The 24,044-nt window shown below is 42.5% G+C and overlaps 3 protein-coding genes across 8 annotated transcripts in view; 2 read left to right on the top strand and 1 right to left on the bottom strand.

Moving 5' to 3' along the window:
- Nucleotides 1–6,910, top strand: part of LOC106817018 (RNA polymerase II-associated factor 1 homolog) — an 8,080-nt gene extending 1,170 nt beyond the window's left edge. Inside the window, exons 2-13 of the mRNA XM_014821667.1 lie at nucleotides 1,114–1,206; nucleotides 1,531–1,652; nucleotides 2,056–2,224; nucleotides 2,508–2,613; nucleotides 3,100–3,168; nucleotides 3,311–3,414; nucleotides 4,027–4,143; nucleotides 4,571–4,696; nucleotides 4,806–4,911; nucleotides 5,372–5,462; nucleotides 5,671–5,931; nucleotides 6,221–6,910. Coding sequence (XP_014677153.1) covers nucleotides 1,114–1,206; nucleotides 1,531–1,652; nucleotides 2,056–2,224; nucleotides 2,508–2,613; nucleotides 3,100–3,168; nucleotides 3,311–3,414; nucleotides 4,027–4,143; nucleotides 4,571–4,696; nucleotides 4,806–4,911; nucleotides 5,372–5,462; nucleotides 5,671–5,931; nucleotides 6,221–6,342 — 1,486 coding nt within the window. The 3' untranslated portion in view covers nucleotides 6,343–6,910. The remainder of the gene's footprint in view (nucleotides 1–1,113; nucleotides 1,207–1,530; nucleotides 1,653–2,055; nucleotides 2,225–2,507; nucleotides 2,614–3,099; nucleotides 3,169–3,310; nucleotides 3,415–4,026; nucleotides 4,144–4,570; nucleotides 4,697–4,805; nucleotides 4,912–5,371; nucleotides 5,463–5,670; nucleotides 5,932–6,220) is intronic.
- A 119-nt stretch (nucleotides 6,911–7,029) lies between these two features.
- Nucleotides 7,030–18,237, bottom strand: LOC106817337 (BTB/POZ domain-containing protein 7-like). 2 transcript variants are annotated; one of them, XM_014822006.1, is made up of 9 exons: nucleotides 18,140–18,237; nucleotides 15,712–16,824; nucleotides 15,179–15,387; nucleotides 13,291–13,366; nucleotides 12,818–12,983; nucleotides 12,178–12,316; nucleotides 11,352–11,535; nucleotides 10,745–11,055; nucleotides 7,030–10,510 (listed from the first exon to the last, which is right to left on the bottom strand). In XM_014822006.1, exons 2-9 carry the CDS (start codon nucleotides 16,763–16,765, stop codon nucleotides 10,349–10,351), a joined length of 2,301 nt encoding a protein of 766 aa, XP_014677492.1. In that variant the 5' UTR covers nucleotides 16,766–16,824; nucleotides 18,140–18,237; the 3' UTR covers nucleotides 7,030–10,348. The 2 variants fall into 2 exon arrangements, with proteins under 2 accessions (XP_014677492.1, XP_014677486.1); XM_014822000.1 differs by having other exon boundaries at nucleotides 18,120–18,237.
- A 135-nt stretch (nucleotides 18,238–18,372) lies between these two features.
- LOC106817517 (O-acetyl-ADP-ribose deacetylase 1-like) overlaps nucleotides 18,373–24,044 on the top strand; it is a 10,073-nt gene continuing 4,401 nt past the window's right edge. Inside the window, exons 1-3 of one of the 5 annotated variants that reach the window (XM_014822199.1) lie at nucleotides 18,373–18,552; nucleotides 20,807–20,948; nucleotides 22,045–22,195. In XM_014822199.1, the coding sequence (XP_014677685.1) occupies nucleotides 20,808–20,948; nucleotides 22,045–22,195 (292 nt within the window). In that variant the 5' untranslated portion in view covers nucleotides 18,373–18,552; nucleotide 20,807. The other 4 variants (XM_014822204.1, XM_014822190.1, XM_014822219.1 and 1 more) reach the window with 4 other exon arrangements.

The following is a 24,044-nucleotide window of genomic DNA, read 5'->3' on the forward strand; positions in this document are numbered from 1 at the left end:
GGTTAGGGTTAGGGTTAGGGTTATGTGGGCATAAAAACTCTGGGCTGCCGGCGATGTAGCAATCGATTTCTTAGACTGTCGCGAGTTTTTATACGTGTGGCGAATCATGCGTTGATGCGTTGAGTGTGCGGCGATTATCTAGTCGCCCCGCCGGACCAGCTGACACGAGCAAGCAGTCGCCCGGTCAATTTTCTAATCGCCACTGGCGACTGGGCGACCGCTAGTTTCTCACGCTGTGGACATCTCACCTATCTTTTTGAACACTTCCACAACTTTACACCAGGTATTTATGCTGTTATTCCTCAAAGTCCGCACTTATTGAAATTACATTTCAAATCATGTGGCGTGCGCACGAGTAATGTCACCGGATATGTTGGCAAAACGCAAGGCAGCTATGGTGCATGTATTATTAACGGGGGTGTTCCTGCTTGTGCTCCCGATTGTGCGCACATTGGCGCATCAGGGCGAGTTTACCGACCACCCCGTTAATAATACATGCACCCTTTCACGTACAATAGCTGCCTTGAGTCACATCAGTTGGACCATTTGCTTAGATTACAGCTATGGCAGAATGTGCTATAGCCCTGCGGCAGCGATCCGCGGGCTATAGTACTAGAGCTAGTAGTAGTAGTAGTACTACTACTACTAGTACTAGTACTAGTACTGAGTACTAGTAGTAGAAAAAGTTTTAATTTTTAAATTACTAATTAGAATTTACCAATACCAGAATTGCCAAGGAATAAATAAATAATTATCAATTTTTTAGTTACAACAATTGTAAAAAAATTGTTTACTTGCTTTGGTAAAAAATGTTAACACTATAACTACAGGCCCTTGGAGGCTCAAATTTCAAGAAGAGTATAAGAGCGAAGCGGCGTCGCTTCGCTCTTATACTCTTCTTGAAACTTGAGGCTTGAGCCTCCAAGGGCCTGTGCACTAACTGAGACATGTTTTTCAGACTATTGCATTGCCTGGTCTCACTTGTAATCCTCTTGATGAAACCAATAACATTAGGTGCACTTACATGGTTTTTACCAGACTAACATTAGAACAAAATGGTTGCAAATTCATAGTTACTAACATCTCCAATCTTATCTATTTACGTCATCGTAGGTCAGACCTCGTTGTGAGAGTCAAGTACTGCAATACATTGCCTGATATCCCATTTGATCCAAAGTTTATCACATATCCATTTGAGTCAAACAGGTAGGTTATAGTTGTTTTCTCCAAAGTATTATTGTTTAGTAATAGATTCCTGTGAGAAAGCAGGATATTTATTGCAGTAAGAATTTAATATTTAATTTTAATAACGTGCAACATACCTAGGTGCTTCACTGGTTCACAGGCTATGCATCAAAATCACATAATCTAGTGAATCTGTATAAGTAGTTATTAGATATCTTAATTTTTGATTGATCTTGATATTTTGTGCAACATCAACTGCTAGTGTCTAACTTTCTGTATACGATATAAAAGCCATGTTTCACCGAGATGTTTGTAGATTTGCATTATGATTTGTATTATATCCAGGTTTGTTCAGTATAATCCAACATCTCTGGAACGAAACTACAAGCATGATCTTCTCACTGAACATGATCTTGGAGTTAATATAGATCTGATTGATCCAGACACGTACAAGGTTGACTATAATGGTAATCACTTGCTAAGAATCATGTCATAATATGATGCTCGTGTGCATGTACTTTATGCTGGTCCTGTGTATGTGTGTGTGCGTGCGTACATGTGAGTGCGTGCATGAGGGAGTATGTGTGTGTGTGTGCGTGTGTGTGTCTGTGTGTGTGCATACTGCATATATGTGCATTATATGTGATTCATTTTTACAAATTTATTTAGGGAAATATGGAAGGAGCATCACATATTAATATATATATAAATTCTGTAATAACCAGTCATATTAATATAGATTCTAGCACTATCTATGTAGAAGTCAATGTCCATTCTACACAGGTACATTCGGTATAGTTTCAGCTCTGTATCTTGTTACTTGCTGAACTCGTGAGAATAAACGTGGTCATGTTTTGCAACCATTAACAGATGTGCTGGACCCAGCTGATGAGAAGTTACTGGAGGAGGACGTTGCAACCCCGCAGGACTCGAAGCGCTCTCGCCAACACAGCAAGACTGTCTCCTGGATGAGAAAGACAGAGTACATTTCCACTGAGTACAACCGATTCACGCCAAGTGCAGAGAAGGCAGAGGCTAAGTAAGTACATGCCCGTGCATCACATGAAGTTGTTGTCTGACAGCTACTATAGGTAGATAATGTTTATTAAGCACCATTACTTCACAGTAATTACAAATAATGCAGAAAAAAATTGTACACGAAAGATAGCTTGCCAAAGTGAATAGCCACATTAATATCAGCTGTCATTTCTCCCTCGAATTCAGTGTCACAGTTGTTTTGCTGATAGTTACGATACAGATGTGGCAGTGTTTGGCATCGGTGTTAAATAAATCAACAATATTGTTGCTCTTCAATACGAAAGGATTGGATACAGTGTGCGAAAGAAGTTCAAGGAAGATGATATGTATAAGGACAGAGAGAGTCAACTGCAGGCAATTGACAAGTCGTTCGAGCAAGCCAATGAGCCAGTAAGTGTTGGTCATGCCATTAAGTCATGCTTGGTGACCAATATGTTAAGTTCTCGTGAGTATTGTGGTAATCCTTCTCATCCAGTCCATATCATACTAAAAACACTACTTGACATGTGAAATCACATAGGTAATTTTTTTATGAAAATTTCCAGATTGAACGGTCAAATTGTCAGACCACTGAAATAATAACTGTTGGCATATTTTCCATGTAAGCATTGGTTTTGCTGTTCTGTAATTTGTAAATATAGATGAATGAGCTACAATTGATGATCTAGTTTTACATACATTTATTTAAAATGATAAGTAATTCGATCATGGCATACAGTCTGCGGTTAGTACAGTGTATCTTTGCACTCATACTTTATATGGGTTATATAGTTTATTCATAATGAATGTTTTATTTTTACCATAGTGCGTGTGTGCATTTATTTAAGATTACTCATGTGCATTTTAATAGACTGCTTGGCACCTGTTACTTTACAGATTGCTAAGCACTACAGCAAACCAGGTGTGACACCAGTTGAAGTCCTACCATTGTTTCCTGATTTTAATGTAAGTGAGGTCTAATGTAACCAAAAGGTTCTAAAAATATTCACGGAAATGCCGCATTCTTACTTCGAGTGTAGGACCATCACTGCCCAGCATGTATAGTATTGGTAATCACTTTGTTCCATTAGTTGTACTTTATTTGTAGGGCTGGATACATCCATGTGCCCAGGTAATCTTCGACAGAGATCCAGCACCACAGGGTATCTCTCAGCCTGCACAGCTGGAGGAAATGTCACAAGCACTCATCAGGTAATCGCAGTTAGTTTAAATTTTATGGTGTGTGTATTGACTTATATTCAGTAGTCTTGCTGAGTAGTAGACCCCTCACCCCCAAATGGGAAATGTCCAGGCACAATATGAGTCTGTTTGACCAATTCATGCACAATAGCTCTATTGCATTAACCTTCTGTATAGAATTGGTAAAAAAAATGGTAAAAAATTATCTTCATTTTGATTAGGTTGCACCTGAGCAAATCTATGTCTTTATCTCTTCCTACTCTCTGTACTCTGCTTATTGGTGTCTGTTTTTCTATTCTACTTCTCTGTTACCATCTGCACATTTCCTCTCTATGCCTCTCCCTTCCCATTTTGCTTTACTTTTCCTTTTCTCTCTATCGCCCTCTCTCTCCCCCTCTCCCCTCTCTTTCTATCTCACGCTACGTCCTCTCTATCTCATTCTATCCTCACCTGGCTATTAATTTGTTCCGCCCACTATTTATGTTGCTTTTACTCTACCACGCTTCCTCTTTTCTGTAACCCTTCTGTATCCGGTATCCTAGCATGTTCTATTTTCACTCATCTCACTAATCTCTCAATATACTCATTTATAATTGTAAACCTTTCCTTTTGTTAACATGACAGAGGTATGATGGACGAAGAAGGGAACCAGTTTGTCGCGTACTTCTTGCCAACAGAAGAGACGTTGAAGAAGAGAAAGCGAGACCAAGAAGAAAGTATTGAGTACAATGATGAGGAAGTGTAAGTTGTCCATACCTTGGATTATAGGTCTTCATCTTCTTATCTAGTTTTAGAAGTTTCAGAATATAGAAGCCATCACCCTGTTGCCCATTTATTAACAATAGTCTTGCCAGGTGTTGTGTTACCTATTTGTACTACAGGAAGTCGCCAGGTCTGGCACATTATACCAGTTTTATAGGGCCTGTCGTTTTCACGTTAATTTTGGCCCTTATTCCAAAAGGAAAGGCTGTTTATTTACAATGAGTAATTGCGTTTCCAAGCTTAGCTGGCACCCAGGTTTGATGCCAGTGCTAGGGCCTAAATTAATAAGAAACTAAAACCAACATCCACTATTATTCCAGAGTTGATGACATGATATACGAGTCTGGTTAAAATGTGGTTTAGGAACACAAAATGGGTCTAATGTTTGCTGCCTGCTCTGTCACAGATATGATTACACCATAGCGAGGTCGTATAACTGGACGGTGAAGAACAAGGCTTCAAGAGGCTATGAAGAGAACTATGTGATCATCTTCCACAAAGATTCTGTCAGCTACAACGAACTAGAAACAAAGTATGAACACACATCTAATTGGATTTTATATCATAAAATGTCATAAGTAGATGAATGCAGTCATTAGCTGAACACTGGGTAATTGGTAGTTTCCTGTGTGTTCCTGCAGGGTTTGTCTCAGCAAGCGGCGGATGAAGGATGGAAGTTTCCATACGCAGAAGTCCAGACTGTTAGTCCGACACAGGCCCCTCACTGAGATGGAACATAATGCACAGGTAAGCCTCTCTGTGCTCACTTAACCACATATGTTTAACTCCGAATATGAAAGGTTGTATTCATACGTAGAAAAGGGCGTAAACATAATGTTGACGTAGAGTCACATTAGATTTATTTGAATGTGACCTTTTCACGCTACTGTATATAAATCATGTGGTGTAGATTCGGGTAAATTGTAACGTTGGCATACTGTCATACTGTCACACTGAAAATGACAGTGTCATATTCTCATGTACAATATGAGTAAATATAACGTTGGTTTAAACTTGAAAGTCTCTGTCATTAGCAGCACCTTTGCTATGATATAAGTAGCCTGTAAGCAGGCCTATTGAAGATAATATAACAATATCATTGCCAAACTAGGCTGGGTAGACAGGAGATAAATTCAAACGTCAATAATATCATGAAATAATTTTGCGTATGTATTTTAAGCAGTATTGTACTATGTTAACATTGCAGCAAGCACGGTTGAAAGCCCTTGAGCCACCTACTGAAGAAGATGAAGAAGACATTGCTGAAATGGAAGAAGAGGAGAAGGTTGACCAGTCTGGTAAGAGATTCAGTGTGAGGGAGAAGTTGTTCAGGTTCGAATTCTTCCGTTAATACTTCCATGAATTGTTTCGATTGATTTCTTCCGGGGATTCTTCATATGTGAAGTAGGTACACTGCTAAGGGTTGACAGACACTAATAGGTGATGAAATGCTGTCTCATATTTACATTGTTTGTGTGTGGTGAGATGGCATCTGGTTTTGTTTAGATGAAGATAAAGCAAGTGGATCTGATAAGGAAGGTAGCGACCACGAAAGTGTGGCAGGCAGCCAGAGGTCACGCATCCGGTCAAGGTCACACAGTCAGTCAAGGTCACGCAGCGGATCAAGGTCTCCGAGTCGGTCAAGATCCCGATCCCGGTCTGGATCTAGATCGCGGTCAAGAAGTCGTTCTGGATCAGGGTCACCTAGTGGTAGCGAAGCAGGCAGTGGCGGGAATGCAAGTGACCAACACAGCGGCAGTGAGAAAGGTATGTGTCAGGTAGCTGGGCAGCTAATCTGCATTGTGGGAGAGTGGGTGGGGCAATGCGCACTTACAGTGCCCTTCGTGAGTTCCATTAAAAACCAAGGGTGATAACTATAGGTAACTTTTTATGCATATCAGCTGTTTCTTAATTAAACATTAGGTGGCATGGATCTGTTACTTATATTGAGGTCATGAAGATAGTAATCACTACAGATGACAGTGTTATCAGCACCAGTGAAGACAGATCCTTGTGCATATTATTGTAATTGGGTTGTGACTTTCTGTTTGTATAGCTGGTAGTGATGCTGAGCACTCAGGAGGAAGCAGTGGGAGTGAGAGTGAAGAGGAACAGGTCAAAGCCAATGCAGAGAAGGAAATCTTTGGCAGTGTCAGTGGAAGCGAGGACAGTGATTAGGCATGCAGTACATCAGTTGCGTATATACTGGCATCACTGTAAATGTCGACACCATGCACACACGTCCATGTTTCTGTTAAACTACTGATTAGTGATGATAATTAGTTACCTGGCAATTATTGCATATTGGAAGAAAATTAATACTATCATTGTGAAACTAGTGATTCATTGTAAATACATTCGTTTTGAAGATAACTGGTTTTGTTCATTTACACTGTTTCAGTTGTAGCTGGGCTATATTTGTAAACAGTTGAAGTCATGATATCAGTCTCTAAATATTTCATTATTGTTAATTATTCCAATGTACACACAATGAACCACTAAACGTTACGTACATATGGAAGTTCATCGTAATGGTAAATTACAGTTTAATATAAGACATGAAATTGTTTATGGCACAACCTCTCCTTGGAGCCTTCTTTGACGCGGACGTATAATATAGGGTAGGTATAGGTATAGGTATAGGGTCTCATTGTATAGGGCAACAGACAAACAGACTATTTTAACCATATATTTGATGGAGTTCCAGAATGTAATGCAAATAAAAGACGAGTGCTGAAGCAATCGAGATGCTTGCAATAATAAGCTTTACGATTCTATGACTATTGCAGATCATTGCATGTTACGTTTGACGGTGCACTGAAACACTACGTAAAAAATGACAGATCCGCCAAGGAAAATAAATGGTGTCTTTAGACATCAATACTTTATTGTACACGTACATAACAACAATGCAGTAGTTTACTTGGGCACGTACTGGTGCTCACACATTCCTCGAAACCTCTGCCATACCAAGCTGCTCTCACCTAATAACATGTTTGCTATTCAGTGTGAACTACTGCATAGGATCATCAGGCTAGTGTGATCTCTAGCAGAGCTGAGCAAGCACGATGCAATAACCTCGGCAGACCTAGACCTGTGGGTAGTGTGGGGCACAACCAGAAAGCAACAAATGTCAGTAACATGCAGCAGAACATTGCTTTTTAAGAAAATGCAGACACTATAAAAAAAGAATAGGTTTATAATCATATAATCAACGTATATCATTGAAAATTGGCACCCTGGTACAGTATCTCTAAAGCAGTACATCCTACTGGTGACTGCAATGCTTTGCAGTTAAAAATGAATTTGTGCCGATACTGAAGGAACACAACCAATTTTTACAAATGCAGCTGGGTACAAACGGGCAGCTACAAACAGCTTGGACATTTTAAGAGGTACTACACCAACACACACACACACATGTATAATATAAACATATTACACGAACACACCGCGCACACTCGTACATACTCGTGTGTGTATGTGTGTGTGTGTGTGTGTGTGTGTATATATATATATATTGAAAGATGGTCCCTTTACCTAATGTTCAGCAAGACTAGGTGTGGATACAAACAAGTTTATAGACATCCTCATCTTCACGACAACATCTGTCTCTCGTTTCACGTGCTGTCTCAAAGAACATTGTAGCCACAGTTACAACGAATGCTTCATTGCTGTAGCATACATGCTCCCGGCAAACACATATTAAACATCAGATGTTGTCATTTCTCCAGCAGACTCGAATAAAGTCACTCACACGTGATTTAATTATGTTTAAATGGAGATGAGAGTGGTGAGATGAAGTAAAATAGTGATATGCACTGATGATCTCCGTTAACTATCTATTTCATAGCGGCACCTCGGCAATGAATAGTACTTAGAAACCCCCAACAAAGAAAATCTACATACTCCATATACATCCCCATCTGTGTCGCGCTCACTGGATGGCGAGTGAGTCAGCTCACACTGGTAGCTGGCAGAACACAGATCGAATCGAACCCGAAAGGGTGATTACTGTCTGTCGAGAGCCGACCGAGGCGTCACACTATTGAGGTATATCCTGTTGAATACAGCGTGCAATGATGACGTCATGCAGGTGTAGCATGCCACCAGCTGGTCAGGTGGATTTCTTGTGTAAGGTGAGTGACACGGAAGAGAGTAAACTGAATCACAAACTTGCACCAAAATTTCACAAGCTGACACTCTTTGAAGAAGCACAACTGACTAGGGACGTCTCGTAACAATATGTCTATTAAAATATCGAAAAAACCGACAACTTTACACAACGTTCATCATCAGCATGGGGTTAGTGTTAAAAAGGGAAACATTTGTACAATACCAAGACACCAGACACTGGCGATTGACACAGATTCAGAATGTAGCAACTGACAATGAGCTCACTTCTATATCAATGCAACACTAAGAAGGAATAACATATATGACAATACCGTCGATATGCTTTGCTTAGACGTGGCATATACCCACACACACGCAGGCACGCACACACATAGCTTTCATAATATACATATATCAAATATTTTACTTGTTTTCAACCTGATGAAGAACTGGATACATTTTTGGAGTAAATGCGAAAGTAATGCGCCGGCAAACAAATGCTATAGGTTCCGCATTCTGTTGATTCCGCATGTCTAAAAGACATATGAAAGTAAGCAGGTTATAATACACACACACATATAAATATATATATATATATATATATATATATATATATATATATACATGATAGAACATACCATATAAACACTCGAGTGATAACCATGATCATGGATATTCTTTAGTCGTTAAATTAATGTGAAACCCCCGCCAGTCCCAATTTCAATTCCCCATTTTGATTTCACTTTATAACCTATAACAAAATCCATAAAAATTAGCCAACCCTGCTCGAAAGTTACCAGTCCCGGAAAAGTCAATGATGAGATTGGCCAAATGGATTGCTGGTTCAAATAAATAAGATGTAGACTGAATTTGCCAAGTGATTAATGAAGGTCTAGTGAACGTATGTGGCAAGTTTCGAGTCCACCTTCCGAAAACAATAGATAAGCTTCCTGTGGGTAATTCACTAAAAACATTCTGAACAGTGCCAAATTGCTGCACGCTGCATACATGAACTAATTCCAAGTGTGTCGCAAGTTAAAATACAGTTTACATGATAAAAATTCTAATAAAAATAAAAAAGCTATATTAATTTACTAGTTATGGATAGCAAAGCAGACATTTACCCTACGTAAATGCATCTGTTAACACAGTTTTAATTTGATAATGTCTGTGACTTACTATTCATGTGTTCGTATTCATCAAAATATCTATGCACCAGATGTGCATTGATACACCTAAACTTTATATTAAATACATTCAATCTATACAATTCTCGTGTTCATAACATCTATAAATCGAGCATGAATTCACTCAATGTTCATTGTATTTTTGTTTGCTTATACAAAGTTATTTAACTTCACATTGACAACTTTCATTTGGCAATAATAGCTATTATCATCACTGGATCATGCCACCAATGTACGAACTGATACGTTAAATATAATTACCTAATTAGGTAAACCCGCATATGCTTCCATTATATCTGATACACGTGCGTGCATGCACATGCACTCAAACGTGGTTACAAGGCGTTCTATCACTCACCTGGCACACCTATCAATGCCACATTCTTACACATCCGTCACGAACAGCTGCATACCCGTGTCCGTGTGAAACATTTATTCCTGGCTCCACCACTCGTGCCAATTGTTGCTCATGTATCTGGTACACCAGCGAATGGATGGAGCCAGCAGCAAAAACCAGGAAGAGCATACACCTTGAATTTCTCACTCGTAGAAAAAGATAGCAGCCGTTGTCCTGCATGCCAAATGCAATGAAACAATTAGCCCCATCTACTTTTTGAGGATTGTGTAAAAAAGCATTGTATCACATCTTCACGTAAAAAAGAATGTGATGCAATGCTGCCTGCGACAAATTTCTTACACGACAGACTACCACCGCTCACTGCACGAACTTGGCAATACAAAGTTTACAACACCAAGATCCCAGAAACCTGTACACCAGCGCTAGACCAAACTCGCACTGTATGTGAGTAGTTAGAGACGAGCGTCCTACGCAGTGGTTTACGAGTGATATGCAGTTAGTATATGTGGAGCAAGCTGTCGGCTCATAGAAACGCAGGCACGTGTATGTTGCCATCCCCGAGGTCTAATGTTGCCGTTGGCGATGCCTCTCCGATGCTGATCTGACTCAGGGAACGTGCTGCCATGGCGATATCGGGCATGACATCAGAGTAGCTGCTGTCATGGCTGCACCCGCTGGCTTCAGCCTGCGTGACAGACAGAATAAAACACACGATCCATTAATGATTCTTCATTACCGTAGGTGAAAAACCACAATTTCCAATTCTGAATTACCTTTAATTCATGATTAAATACAAATGGTGGCCCAAGAGAAAACACGTCCAATATACAAAAAGCCAAAAAAAACAAGAATGCCACGGCTTTTTAACTGCAACTATCTACAAACTTCCACGTCACCACTACGTTCTCGCTGCACTCACACTCAGGCTGTAGGAATCCTCCATGACTAGAGTACTTGCTGCGATCAGTTCCGGCGCCACCTTCTGGACCGGCACCCTCATCTGCGCGGCCGACCTTCTCTCCTTCGGCTCCTCCTCGTGATGAAGCTGTCCGACATTGCTCAGCACGTCGGCCACCATGTCGGGCAAGCCAAACTCCCTGACCACGCGCAATTTGATTTCGTGGTGGACGGCCCGCCGGTCACCACACGCCAAGGCCCGCTGGACGCTGGTCAGTTGATGGAGGTCACTCTCGCGTTTCGTCATCGCCTGAACGGTGTCCAGATCTGGAACTGTAAACAGAGCGCAATGCCAGCTGTAAGAAGCGATGAGATCTTCGTCACCTAACAGACGACAGACAGCCAACTTTCGATAATCGCTTCACGGATACCTTTGTCTAACAGCATACCTCCAGATGCTTTGTTTACTGGTAGTCCCCTTCCCTCGTGAATCGATCTGCCTGCCCGTCTATACACGAACCGCCCGACCTGCTTTCCAGTATCGTGACGATTGCGCTCACACACAAAAGGGCTCACATGAAAGAGGCCGTTCGAGAAATAAAATAATTGTCATTGTCACGCGTCCTCACCGGGTATGTCGCCGGCAATGATGTCGACGGCGAGTGGCAGCCGCTGACTGCTGGGCAGGTCTGCGTAGTACTGCTGGCACTCCTTGTCCTCGAGCATGTACAGCGTGTCGGGAATGTGGGACATGCGCACGCGACACTGGCTGCTCGGCGCGACGCCCTCGCCGAGACGCTCCTCCAGCGCCGCCTGTAGGAGAAAAAATGCAACGTCGACGCTTTACCAGGTATATATATACGCACGTCTGACCGGGAGGATACACGCGTACGGCATATGGCTACGACTGTGAGCATCGGTGGCAGCGAAAAGAGATGTGCAAGGCAGCGAGGCCTATACATGCCTGCGGGGAGGCCTATACATGCCTGCAGTAGGGAGGTGGCGCACCATAAGCCACCTATGACCACGTGCAAACGAACGGGCTTTCTGCATAAACGCTAGTGTTGTCAATCGGTTGTAATTTCGTAATCGATCATCGGTTGGACCCAAGTAACCGATGATCGGTTACAATCGGTTACTCGGGGTGTTGAATGCCTGCGTGTGCGTAACGTCGTGTGCATGTACGTGTGTGCATGTATGTGCTTGTTTAGCCCTGTTTACTGTTTGTTTTGCACTGTTTACTACTGTGTGTATAATACATGTATGTTAATAAAGGATAACTTGTATAGTAGCGATGATATCTCTGATTCTCTGATCTTTTTTTTTTTCGATGAAATTGATTATGGATTTTGATAACCAAGCGCTTGGTTCGAGCCACTGTTCAACCGATGATCGAGTATAATCGATGATCGTGACATCACTAGTAAACGCGTGGCAATAACGAGCTCGTGTCACCTTAACTTCGTCCATGTACGGTGTGAAGAGCCGTGGTCGTTTGTAGACTCCGCCCTGCTGGCCGGCCAGCCATGGGTTAACTCTCTCCCCCAGCTCATCTCCTAGCATGTGCAGTGGAGGACGACTGATGAGGCCACGCCTACAAACAAACACGCTACATCAAAACCAAATCTTACAAGCAGCCACAATGAAATTCTCTTAACAACAGCTTATAATATAGATGAACCTTGGTCAGTATAGCATATGGCAAGATCAAAATGTTAAGGAACCCTTAATATAGAGACAAAAACTACGTAGCAAGTATTGTTTCATACAAACATGAAAATAAATATCTTAATCTAAACGTCATTAAGAGACTTCATTAAAATCTAATACCAATTAATCAGATATGTAATCCAACTATTACTAGAGTCTATATCAAGAATGATGCCCCTAATGGAGGGAGAGGTATGCAATACCGATACTGAAACAACTATTTCTAGAACGCCATCTAAAGACCTCAGATTTTTGTGTGACCTATGAAATCAGGACTGAACGGCCAACCTGTTTGATACTAAACATGAGACATATTCACCAGATTCGTCTCTCTCCAAGACTAACCAAGATATATGCCCCTTGCTAGATGATGCAGCATCCCTACCTGATGGCATTGTTGAGTATGTCACTGGTTGTAGGAATGACGTGCTCCAGTCTCACATAGCCAATGATGTCAGAGAGTATCTCGCGGAGCTCTCGATCGCTCAGATCTCGCTTCTTGACGCCCTTCTTACTCACACTGTGAGCCGTGTGACTCAGTAGGTTGGGTTCTGCGATGACAAAAGATGTTAGTCAACTACATGTTTGTAGCACAAGTACGATAGAAACTTACATTCGTAGCGCACAAGTGACTACAATGTACATGTGACACGATAAATTAGCATAGATAGAAGTCTGTCAAATGAATATAAATTCTAACAACATAGACACCAAGAACATGCAACTATGTTATTTCTCTTCTACCAACTTAATAACTTTAACAAATCAGTAATAAACATGTCTACATAATGTATAAGCAGGTACATACAGGCAGGCACTACCACGATTATAGGAAATAATTAAATAATGAACATATACCTCTTTCCTCAATTTGTTTCATCAGTTGTTGCTCTCCCCACTTTATTACTGCTGTTAGAACTTCCAGCTCACTTGCCTGTGGAATGTCAAGTAATATTTTTCAAAAGCTTACAAATAAAAGTAACATCACATGTCACACCAGTCTGCTGAAATAATATAGAACAATACAAAAGACTCGGGTGACTTTCACACTGAACAAATCATCTGCAAGAACAAATGTATACACGTTAACGTGATAGCAAACATTTTGTACTGTATCTCCGGTACTGTAGGACAAATCAGTTGTGATATTGATGAGTCAGGGTCTGACAAACACCAGTCACCTTTCTGAATCAACAACAAGTTTTAAATAAGGAACATTCCTAACAAAACCACTTTGGATATTCTCTGATGCTGATTACTTCACTTGTTCAGTTGGTTTTGACTCAAGTTACACTGATGTTTTTATCTGTCAACCCCACCTAAAAATATATATACATAGTTCTGATGTGTTACATATTGTCTACTATTTAGTATTTGAATATAGTTTATTCTAAAACAAGTGCCGCAGAGCGACAGCACTCAACTGACGTGTACTGTAGCCGAGTATTCTTCTGATAAACTTACTGGCAACCGAATCAAGTGCGCCCTCCCGCCACCACGTTCGCGCTCAGAGCATATATCTAGGATACTACTAATAGTAACAAGTGCCGCATAGCGACAGCGCTCATCTAACGTCTACTGCGGTGACTCTGTGGTGGAGTGGAGGGATTCTAGTAAACCCGGCCTGTTAGTCCCAAATGTGTTCACATACACGCCGAAACAGTGGAATGCACAGGGATGGTATCAGGAACCTTCTCAAAAGAATGTTCGTTGGGATCGTTATGAAAGTTGCCACGAGATGGCGCGTACGTTTAAGTGTCTTCAGATTAAAGATGGAAGCTCCCATCATTCGTAGTAGCAACAACTATTTGCAAGACAGAATAGGTAAGCACTCATCCATTTACCTACGCAAGCCTACAGGCTGCAAATTGCAATAGAGAACTGCCACCTGTAACCAATTAACGCAGGCAAAAACTGCCCCAACACATGCACTGGCAGCAGCCACTGGCAGTGGCATACGTTACATGTAACATACTGACAGTACAGAATGACATAGAAATTATACGATTTAAGGAACATACACCTTCTTTAACCAAATTTAGCTTTTGAAATTTCACTGTGACATTGTAGCCTCATACATCCAGGCATGTATCTATTCTACTAGCAAACCCGGCAGTCAAATTCTTTCTAACAGACAGTCAACAAATCCAAGTTTACCCCTCCTCTTGTGGATCAAAAGGTTATCAGACACTTACTCTTCGCACGTCAGCGGAAAGCACATTTCATGGTCCTTTTAATAAAGTGATAAAAATGGTAGGTCAGCGCTGAAACAAAAAAGTTTTGCACTGAGTCCGTTAGACCATGTCCTCAGAAAATGTCTAATATCTGACCTTTCCCCCACTGCCCTTTGACCTGTGACCTCCAATTTCACGCTGGTGATGGGTTTCCTCCCCATTACACTATACATCGAATATTAAGAGCTGTTGAGATTTGTGCCGCAATTCCGAATTTCCTCCTATACCTTAAGTTAAGGTGGAAATATTCCCTCTCCATTGACACACCTTGACCTTTGACCCTTGACACCCAAATTCGACATCCCGAGTCCTTTTCGCGATCCCCCCGAAGTCCCAAATATCAAGACCGTTCGTCGAGCGGTTAAGATTTGTGCCCAACTTTTGACGAACGCACGAACGGACGGACGCACGGACAATCATGCGATTCTACAAGCTGCATCTGACTTCGTCAGCTGAGCTAACTAGGTTTCAATCATCAGGGTTGAATATTAGCTTGGTACACATTCCCTAACCTGTAAGTAGTCTGACTTGAGGGCCTCCATCAAGAGGTGTTGCTCCATGTCGTATAGAACAGGCGAATTAGCTATGCTCACAAATTCCTCACGGAGGAAATGCATTGCTTGTCGGTACACCCAGTCAGAGCCATGAGGTTGAGATGCCCAACGCAGAACTGACAGCATGTTGTCAGTATTCAGGTTTTCAATGATGATGTCCTCGCTCCCTGTAAATTCAACCAGCGAAAGTTGTAAAATGTAAGTGAGAGATGGGTATATTTAGGTCATCACTGATCAAGATCTCCCCCGGCCATTAACATGCGCCAGCTGTGAGACGCCATCTGATATAGAACTTTCTGCGTCATAACGTAATGCACAAAATTAACAAAACTAATATTACAAACAAATTCTTATGGAGACAATGAACACCCACCTAATCAAAAACCCTGCATGCAAATCAGCAAGAACAAAAGATATAAATAGAACCATCTACGCAATCATCCGAAACATCGCTCCGCCGCTCGGTCCGAGCACACGCACCCGCCGCCTACCTTGCGATAAGATCGCGAGATCGAGGAACCTCCCGATCTGATGCACCTCCATCGCCTCGTCGATGGCCAGCTGGGGAGTCTTCGGCTTCACGTCGGGTTCGGTGGCTGCGCGCAGCACGCAGCTCAGGTCCACCGCGTCGACGTAGAGCGAGTGCAGCAGCACCAGCGCGTAGCGCCGCGGAATCACGTTCTCATCGAGCACGATCCGCGTCGTCGTCGCTGTGGCGGCGTCGCCCTCGGCACGCGCGCGCCGCGCCAGCAGGTTGCGGAAGAAGAGCGAGCGCGCGGCGAGGATCGCGCGGTGGCAGCGAAACTCCTGCGAGTTGGCCGAGAAGAGCAGCACGACGTCGCCGCTCTCGCCGGCGCCCTCTAGCAGCTCCTGCAGGTCGCCGTCGAGCGCGTTCGGCGTGCCGAACTCGTCGCTGAGGCGTGCGAGCACGTCGGCGTCCTCGCCGCCCGCCGCCGCAAAGTCGCCCGTGTAGAGGCCGCGCAGGAGCGCCGAGAACGTCGCAGCGCGCATGCCCGGCGCCGCCGCCGCCGCCGCGTCGATGGTGACGCGCGCGCCACGGCCAGGGTGGGCCGCGAGCAGGCGGCGGAAGTACGGGCAGCGCGCGGACAGTATGGCGCGGTGCGCGGGGAAGACGGCACGCTGGAACACGAGCTCAACGTCGGCGCAGAACTTGTAGTCGTAGAGGTCGGACAGGTCCTGCTTGGCGGACGGCGCGGGCGGTCTCGCTAAGTCGGCCTGGATCGTGAGTTCCTTGAGCACGGCGAGCTGCTCGTACTCCTGCACTAATGTGCTCAGCTCCGACGAGTTCCACGTAGATATCAAGTCTCGGATCGCGCGAGCGTGGTCGAGGGACTTGCTGAGACGCTTGTAGTGACGTATGATCTTGCGTCTCAGCGTTGCAAAGCCTGAGTGCTTCCGTTTCTTGATCTTCATAAGATCTGATGGTGGAGACTTTGCAATGATATTTCCTTTGGAAGAGGATGCAGTTGGAGGATTACAGGTAGGGGACGCCTTCTCCCCACTGCTAGATACATTAGCACCCATATTGGCCTTGGTCGTCGCACCAGCAGAAATTTACATTGTTGTGATTAACTGGCAATCATCTGAAAAGAAATATTAAAGTAATGCTGGGCAAGCTCAAGTAAATTGACTGACAATAGGAAATGCTGTACTTAAATGATGGTACTGTGTCAACAGGATACTTTTTACCCTTACCAGTTACACCCAAGTTCAACTAGTTATTCAAACACAATGAACATTATTTCTATCCATTTGTGTTTAAAACAAAAATGATATTAGTACTATACATTTTAAATTTTGTAATTTGTTGACAATTATGTAATTTTTGGCTAGAGTGCTATGAACTAAGCATTAGTGTTGGGAATTGGTCTAAAAATTCATATCAATCATACATATAACTTTTAAGTTTTAGTACTGGCTAGTTGCAGGATATATGGTAGGTATATCCAGTGGCGTAGTTAGGGGGCCAATGAGGGCCATGCCCCCCCCCCTGTTGATCCGAAAGTAAAAAAAAAGGTTCTACTAAAAAGAGAATTGTCGTAGTCAGAATGAAGGCTGTACATGTACTCAAAAGTGCCTCAAATACCATCTCCTGCGATCTACATTTTCTGGGGGAAGGACCCCCATACCCCCCGCCTGTTTTTCAACCCCACTCCTCGGAATCCTGGATCCGCCACTCAACAGTTCAGAACATATCTTGGGCGCAGAGAACAACGAACAAAAATGTTGCCTTTTCACATGGCGCCCAAAACAAAGATTGCAGAGCTGAGAGGACGGAGGCGGAAGAACCATTAACATATCAAGTCATCCACTTAGTGCCTATTTTGCGCAGTTCGCTGTTTTTGGCCCCCCTTGTTAAGAAATCCTGGCTACGCCACTGTGTATATCTGTACTGTAGTATGTACTACCATTCCGATATCCGAAAAATTATCTGGTCCCAAGGGTTTCAGATGATAGACTGTGTACTGTATTATTATATATATATATACATATAGTTCATGAATAGGTAGGTAGTGCCCAGGATGTAAGTTGTAACACTAACACTGTAACAGTGTAACACACTACCCGGTACCCGCCCTTTCCATTTCTGCAGGAAAAGAGTCGTAAGTGGAATGTGGCGGTGGCATAGTTTATTAGGTAGGATGTGTGAAGGAGGCAACGTACTACACGCTAATAGCTAGTTAGATATTTAAGTTACCATATAATAATGAGAATGACACGAAAACGTTAATTGCTAGGCTAGTAAAGTAGGTAAACGAAATTGCAAGAATTGAGCTTGTCAAAAATATAAATTATTAATATTATTAATGCCTACTTTGTAAGGGTACCAGCCTAGTGCTAGCATATTCTGCTACTCTATTTTCAGCTAATCACTCACCATATAGTATGGGATATTACCTATTAACATAAAGTTAACACATTACACAATACGACAATACGTCTCAATATGACAATAACAAAATAATTAGCAAGAAACTTGGCCTTGGGAGTTCCGCACGGTGGCGCCAAAGTCGCGTGAGCGCCATCTGGTGCAAAAGGTTAAAAGCTTTTTCGTCGCTCAATGACATCACAGTTTTTCTTTTTTTTTAATAGGGTTAGGGTTATGGTTAGGGTTAGGGTTAGGGTTAGGGTTAGGGTTAGGGTTAGGGTTAGGGTCACAATGCGCAAAACCAGGAGGTTGAGTCCGTACCCCCGGGAGGGACTAGTCCCGTACGGACGTGACGACACTATGAGTATGACGTCATTGAGCGACGAAACAAGCTTTCATCCTCTTACCCAACTGCATGATCTGAGGAATCTGGTAGAAATCTGTGAATATTATCATTTATATTTGTTTTGGTTTGTTTTATAGGTGTTGGTGTTTGTAATTGTTTAGTAGTGTTTTGTGTGTTGCTGTTGGCGTTGCTATATTCATTGTGGATTTATCCAGAATAACGCTTGTTTACAATATCGACTTGAACTTTACGTCTATCGTCTAAGTAATACTAATAGTAATACTATTACTAATTAGTAATAGTAATACTAATAGTATCGAGTCTGGCCATGTGACGGAACCGTGTGTCCGTGTCGTTATTTATTTATGTGCCACTACTAATACTAGTAATAGTACTTGTTTCGAGCGAAAATAGGATCGCACACCGAGAGGTGGCACTGGTGCTGTTTTGAGGCACAAGCACAGAAATAGAATAGAAGTAGAACCATTGATATATATAAACATATATAATATAATTGTGTATTGATATGATTTCTATGAGTAGAACGCTCGTACACAGCCGCTCAGCATTGTGCGCAGCGTCGCCAGTTTCTCACAACTGTCACGTGACCAGCGCCATATTGGTGCAGTCACCCTGCTTAGCGCATCACTAGTAAAGCTTGAGGACAAATGCTTTAAAATGCCTACATGTTGCGTGGCCATCAACTGTTGCAATCGGATAGAGAAAGGATATGGAAAGACGTTACACAGGTATTTTTCTATAATGTTTTGTAAAAGATAATGTGACGTACTAAGACTAAAAAATCACCGATTAATATTATCCCTACTGACACTGTACTGTACAGCTACAGTACAGTACAAGTACAGTAGCTCCAAGAAACGGTATTGTTAGGGTTAGAATACCGACGTTATTGTATATTGTTGACAATGATGTATATTCACGTTAGTCAGCCAGCCAAGTACAGTGTCAGTAGGTTATTAATCATTGCAGACATTTGCCGAATGTATGTGACAGTGTTATGTGGTCCAATACACTGAAATCACTGTAGTGAAAATGAGTGTATAGATCTAGATCTAGTTAACAAACATTGCCACTGAATTGTTTTACTGTTCACCTCTCAGTCGGGTTACTATTATTAATAACTAGGCCTATCACACCGAGAGGTGGCACTGGTGCTGTTTTGAGGCACAAGCCGGGGAACAAGAATGCGCTCGAAGCTAATAAGTTGTTCCATTTGAGCCCGGGTGCCATTGTGTTAACATGTTAGGTGAGTTGTATCAATTTGATTCACGATAAGTTGTTCAATATGTAAACGTTGGTATTAGGATGTAATATGTTACTGTTTAACAATCGTAAAAGTTTAGTGAATTACAGCATTTGTAATGCTGCTGTCGAAAGACCACAGCCGCGTGTAAATGGCCTATACTAAGCCATTCAAGGCCAAGGCTTACCGTGAAGCACACTGCATGATTATAGCTGGCATTTGACTGTAATGTTATACTGCAAGTTGCAGTACTGTAGAGAGTTAGTGTGAAATTTAACCAGCTTATCTGGTATTTATACAGGATTTATTACCGGCTGAAGTGACCAGACCAACCTTTGTGTGACAGTTCACCACATTGGTTTTATCAGAAAATGGCAGTTAGATCCGGTAACAGTAGTAAGTTAATTTCTGACATTCGGTAATGTTTCATTATGCATTTATGCATATCTTTATGTCTTAGCATCTTTATGTATCTATAAATGACAGAATGTCAACTCAAAATGGATTATTTATGTTTAACTGAAATTATGCAATATACGAATGGGTGATTTGTGTTACTGTTGAGTGTTGTTTAAAGAACCTCAACCTAAAGCTGTTTTGTTTATTCATTCTTCACAGAATTGAATGCTGATCAATAAAGGATCTCATACATTAATACCGGGTGTAACTGCGTTCTTGTTCGTCTACATCGAGCCTTCCAGTAGTAGTAGTAGTAGTAATATTATATCATATGCTGCGGCGGAGCGAAGGGCTATAGGCACTAGAGCTATGTGTCACTGACACTGTGTGTGTGTGTGTGTGTGTGTGTGTGTGCGTGCGTGCGTGCGTGCGTGCGCGCGCGCGCGTGTGTGTGTGCTAAATGTAGAGTAGCAGTATATGCTAGGAGTGGGATGGTACCCTATAAACTGTCAAACTGAGCAGCCAGTAACGAATAACATAGATTTTTGACAAGCTCAATTCTTGCAAGAAACAATTTAGCTCTAGAACAATAGTCTAGACTCTAGAGCTAGCAAGAAACCATGCATATCTCGACAGCAGTAATGCGTACATTTTAGGTAATACTAAATGCCATTTATTCACTTCCAGCATGTCAACCCGATCACGGATCAGTACCAAAATGGCACGACTGCATCATTTACATCCAAAGCGCCCCGGACAGGCTATCCCATTCCCAAAGAATTTAAACCGGCCACAGTTTAATTATGTGTATACCCAACCCACTACAAAGGTACGTCAATTCTAGATACAGTAGAATTTAACCCAGCTTAGTAGGGCTAGCTGCCGAACACGGTACTACTAGGTCACATTGTAGTATCTATGTCAGTTCATACATAATAATCCACCCACACACTGATTAATTATAGGAAGCTAAACATTAGATTTCCATTTTGTGTCCACCACACAGCCATATTGCTGTATTATGAGTACACTACAGGGTTTTCCTCAGGATGAAATTGAATCAGGGGGGAGGGGAGGGGAAACTAGGGGGGTCCGGGTTGCGTGTTTTTTTACCGTAATGCGTAAAATCGCCACCACACCATAGACGGTATTTGGGGTACTTGTATATAAGGCAGCCGAGTCGGTACAGTTTGTGTTAAGGTTTGAGACAGTGTGACTGTTTGTACTTGTGTGTGGTCTGCAGTGCATGCATAGTGTGGTACGTTTACTCATTAGTAGTACCGTAAAAATACACGCATCCGGGGGCCTGGTCGAATGGGAATTCTTGACGATCGATTCCCGCGCTGTCAAACTTTTATTGTGGTGGAATTTAATCGGGGCGCAACGATAGAAACGTGGGGGAAGTTTTCCCAAACGGGCCGGGCGCGCCCGGTTTGCGCAACGTAGGGAGAACCCTGCACTAGTCTACTTAGTTTACATTTTCTGCATAAAACAGTCAAATGTCGTGCATCCTAGGTGGCACTGATTCAAAAACGGTTGGGTCCATAAACTTTTGGCATAACTTATCACCAGTTATATATAGTGTGCCCTTCTATAGCAGCTATATATGGTCATTGAATCCTCTAGCAATCTTATCATTTGTGTTTTCCTGCACAAAAGTTATTGGCACCTTATCTAACCAGCAAGTGATGCAACACATGGCAAACTAGGAAGTGCAAATTTACAAAGATACCCCGTCTTCATTAACATTGAAAAATATGAATATCAGAAATCATGTAAGTAATAAAAGAAACTACAAACTGTTCAATCTAGGATGAGATGAGGTCACATGATTTATACACCTAGCAATTCAACAACTAAATTGCTTCTGTATACCATTTTGACCATGAATATGTGCTTACTTCTCCATTTTTGCATTATTTTAGGTTCATTTTGAGGAGGTAATAGGGGATCTGTTTTCTTCACCAGACTCTACTTCTCTGGCTCATTGCATTAGCGAAGATTGTGCTTGCAGTAGAGGAATTGCTTTAGAGTTCAAGAACAGATTTGCTGGCATTTCAGAGTTAAGAAAACAAGGTAATTCAATTGCAGCAATACTTTATTTTCTTTTTTAGCTCATCTGACATAGTCAGATGCAGCTTGTAGAATCGCATGAGCGTGCGTCCGTGCGTCTGGCCGTGCGTCCGTCCGGCCGTGCGTCCGTGCGTCAACAGTTGGGCACAAATCTTAACCGCTTGACGTACGGTCACTATATTGATTCGCAGGTTCTCCCAGTGATCGAAAATACAAACAGGGGAGGGAGGGGAAGGGGGGTAGGGGGAATGGGCGCGAAACTAGGGACGTCCGGGGGGCGTGTCTTTTTTTAAAAATCGCACCGACATCCATAGACGGTAATTCTGGGTTCTGTAGATATAAGATAGCCGAGATCGTGTACACATTAGGCCGTTGGGTTGACAGGTTGAACTGTTTGTACTGTGTATTGTCTGCAGTGGCATTGCGGCACGGTAAAAAATACACTCGCCCGGTTCCTGTCGAATGGGAATTCTTGACGAGTCGCGACTTCCCGCGCGCTGGCAAACTTTATTGGTGAATTGAAATCGGTGGCGAGGTAAATTTTAAACGGGTGCGGCAACGATGAAACAGGGGAGATTTTTCCGCCAAACGGGCGGCGCGAGGCAGCCCCGTTTGCGGCAACTAGGGAGAAACCCCATGATCGGGGACTTGGGGGATCGTCCAAAAACGGTTTGGATGCGAAGCTGGGGCAAGAGGTGTAAAGAAGTGGAACATTCCCTCTAAACTTAAGGTATAGAGAAAATGCAGAAATTGCGGCACAACTCTAAAATGCTCGACCAGCTCGTGATAGTACGTGTATTAAGGCATCAGTAGAAAAGCCATCACTGGGCGGAAATGAGGTCACAGTCAAAGGTCAATGGGGCAAAGGCAGATTTAGAGCATTTCTGAGACATGGTCTGACGGAGCGATTGAAAAACTTTTTTGTTTCAGCGGTGACCTAGCATTTTTATGGCTTTATTGAAAGGACCATGAAATGTACTTACTGCTAACATGCGAAGAGTAAGTGTCCGATAACCTTTTGACCCTCAAGAGGAGGGCTAAACATGTTACATGGATTTGTTTACTGTTAGAAAGAATTTGACTGCCAGGTTTGCTAGTAGAATCTATACATGCCTGGTTGTATGAGGCTACAATGTCACAGTGAAATTTCAAAAGCTAAATTTGGTTGAAGAAGGTTTATGCTCCTTAAATCGTATAATTTCTATGGCATTTTGTACTGTCAGTGTGTTACATGTAACTTATGCCACTGCCAGTGGCCACTGCCAGTGCATGTGGTGGTGATAGTAAGGTGTAGTTTTTGCCTGCGTTAATTAGTTACAGGTGGTAGCTCTCTATTTCAGCCTGTAGGCTTGCGTAGGTAAATGGATGAGTGCTTACCTATTCTGTCTTGCAAATAGTTGTTGCTATGCTCTGTACGATGGGAGCTTCCATCTTTAATCTTAAGACACTCAAACGTACGCGCCATCTCGTGGCAACTTTCATAACGATCCCAACGAACATTTCTTCCTTCAACAAGGTTCCTGATACCATCCCAGTGTTCGAAATCAGGGCTATCCGGACCGTTTGTCCGTACTTGTTCATTTCCACGGAGGAGAAGTAGATCTGTCCGGTAGCTTGTCCGCCGGACAAGCAGCTTTTTAGAGCAATTTTTCATAATTTTCTACCATCGCTGGCCGCTGCTGGGAAACCCTAGTTAACATAGTATAAACATGGGCTGCCGGAGTGCCACCCGAATTAACATATAGTATAAACATTTATGTGAAGTTATAAAACGTTACCGCCTTGCTAGCTCCACGAAACGGTCTTGCTAGGGTTAGAAGACCGTCAGACAATCAGTCTGATAGACAATCAG

The sequence above is a fragment of the Priapulus caudatus genome, unplaced genomic scaffold (assembly GCF_000485595.1).
Source record: "Priapulus caudatus unplaced genomic scaffold, Priapulus_caudatus-5.0.1 Scaffold34, whole genome shotgun sequence".
NCBI lineage: Eukaryota > Metazoa > Priapulida > Priapulimorpha > Priapulimorphida > Priapulidae > Priapulus > Priapulus caudatus.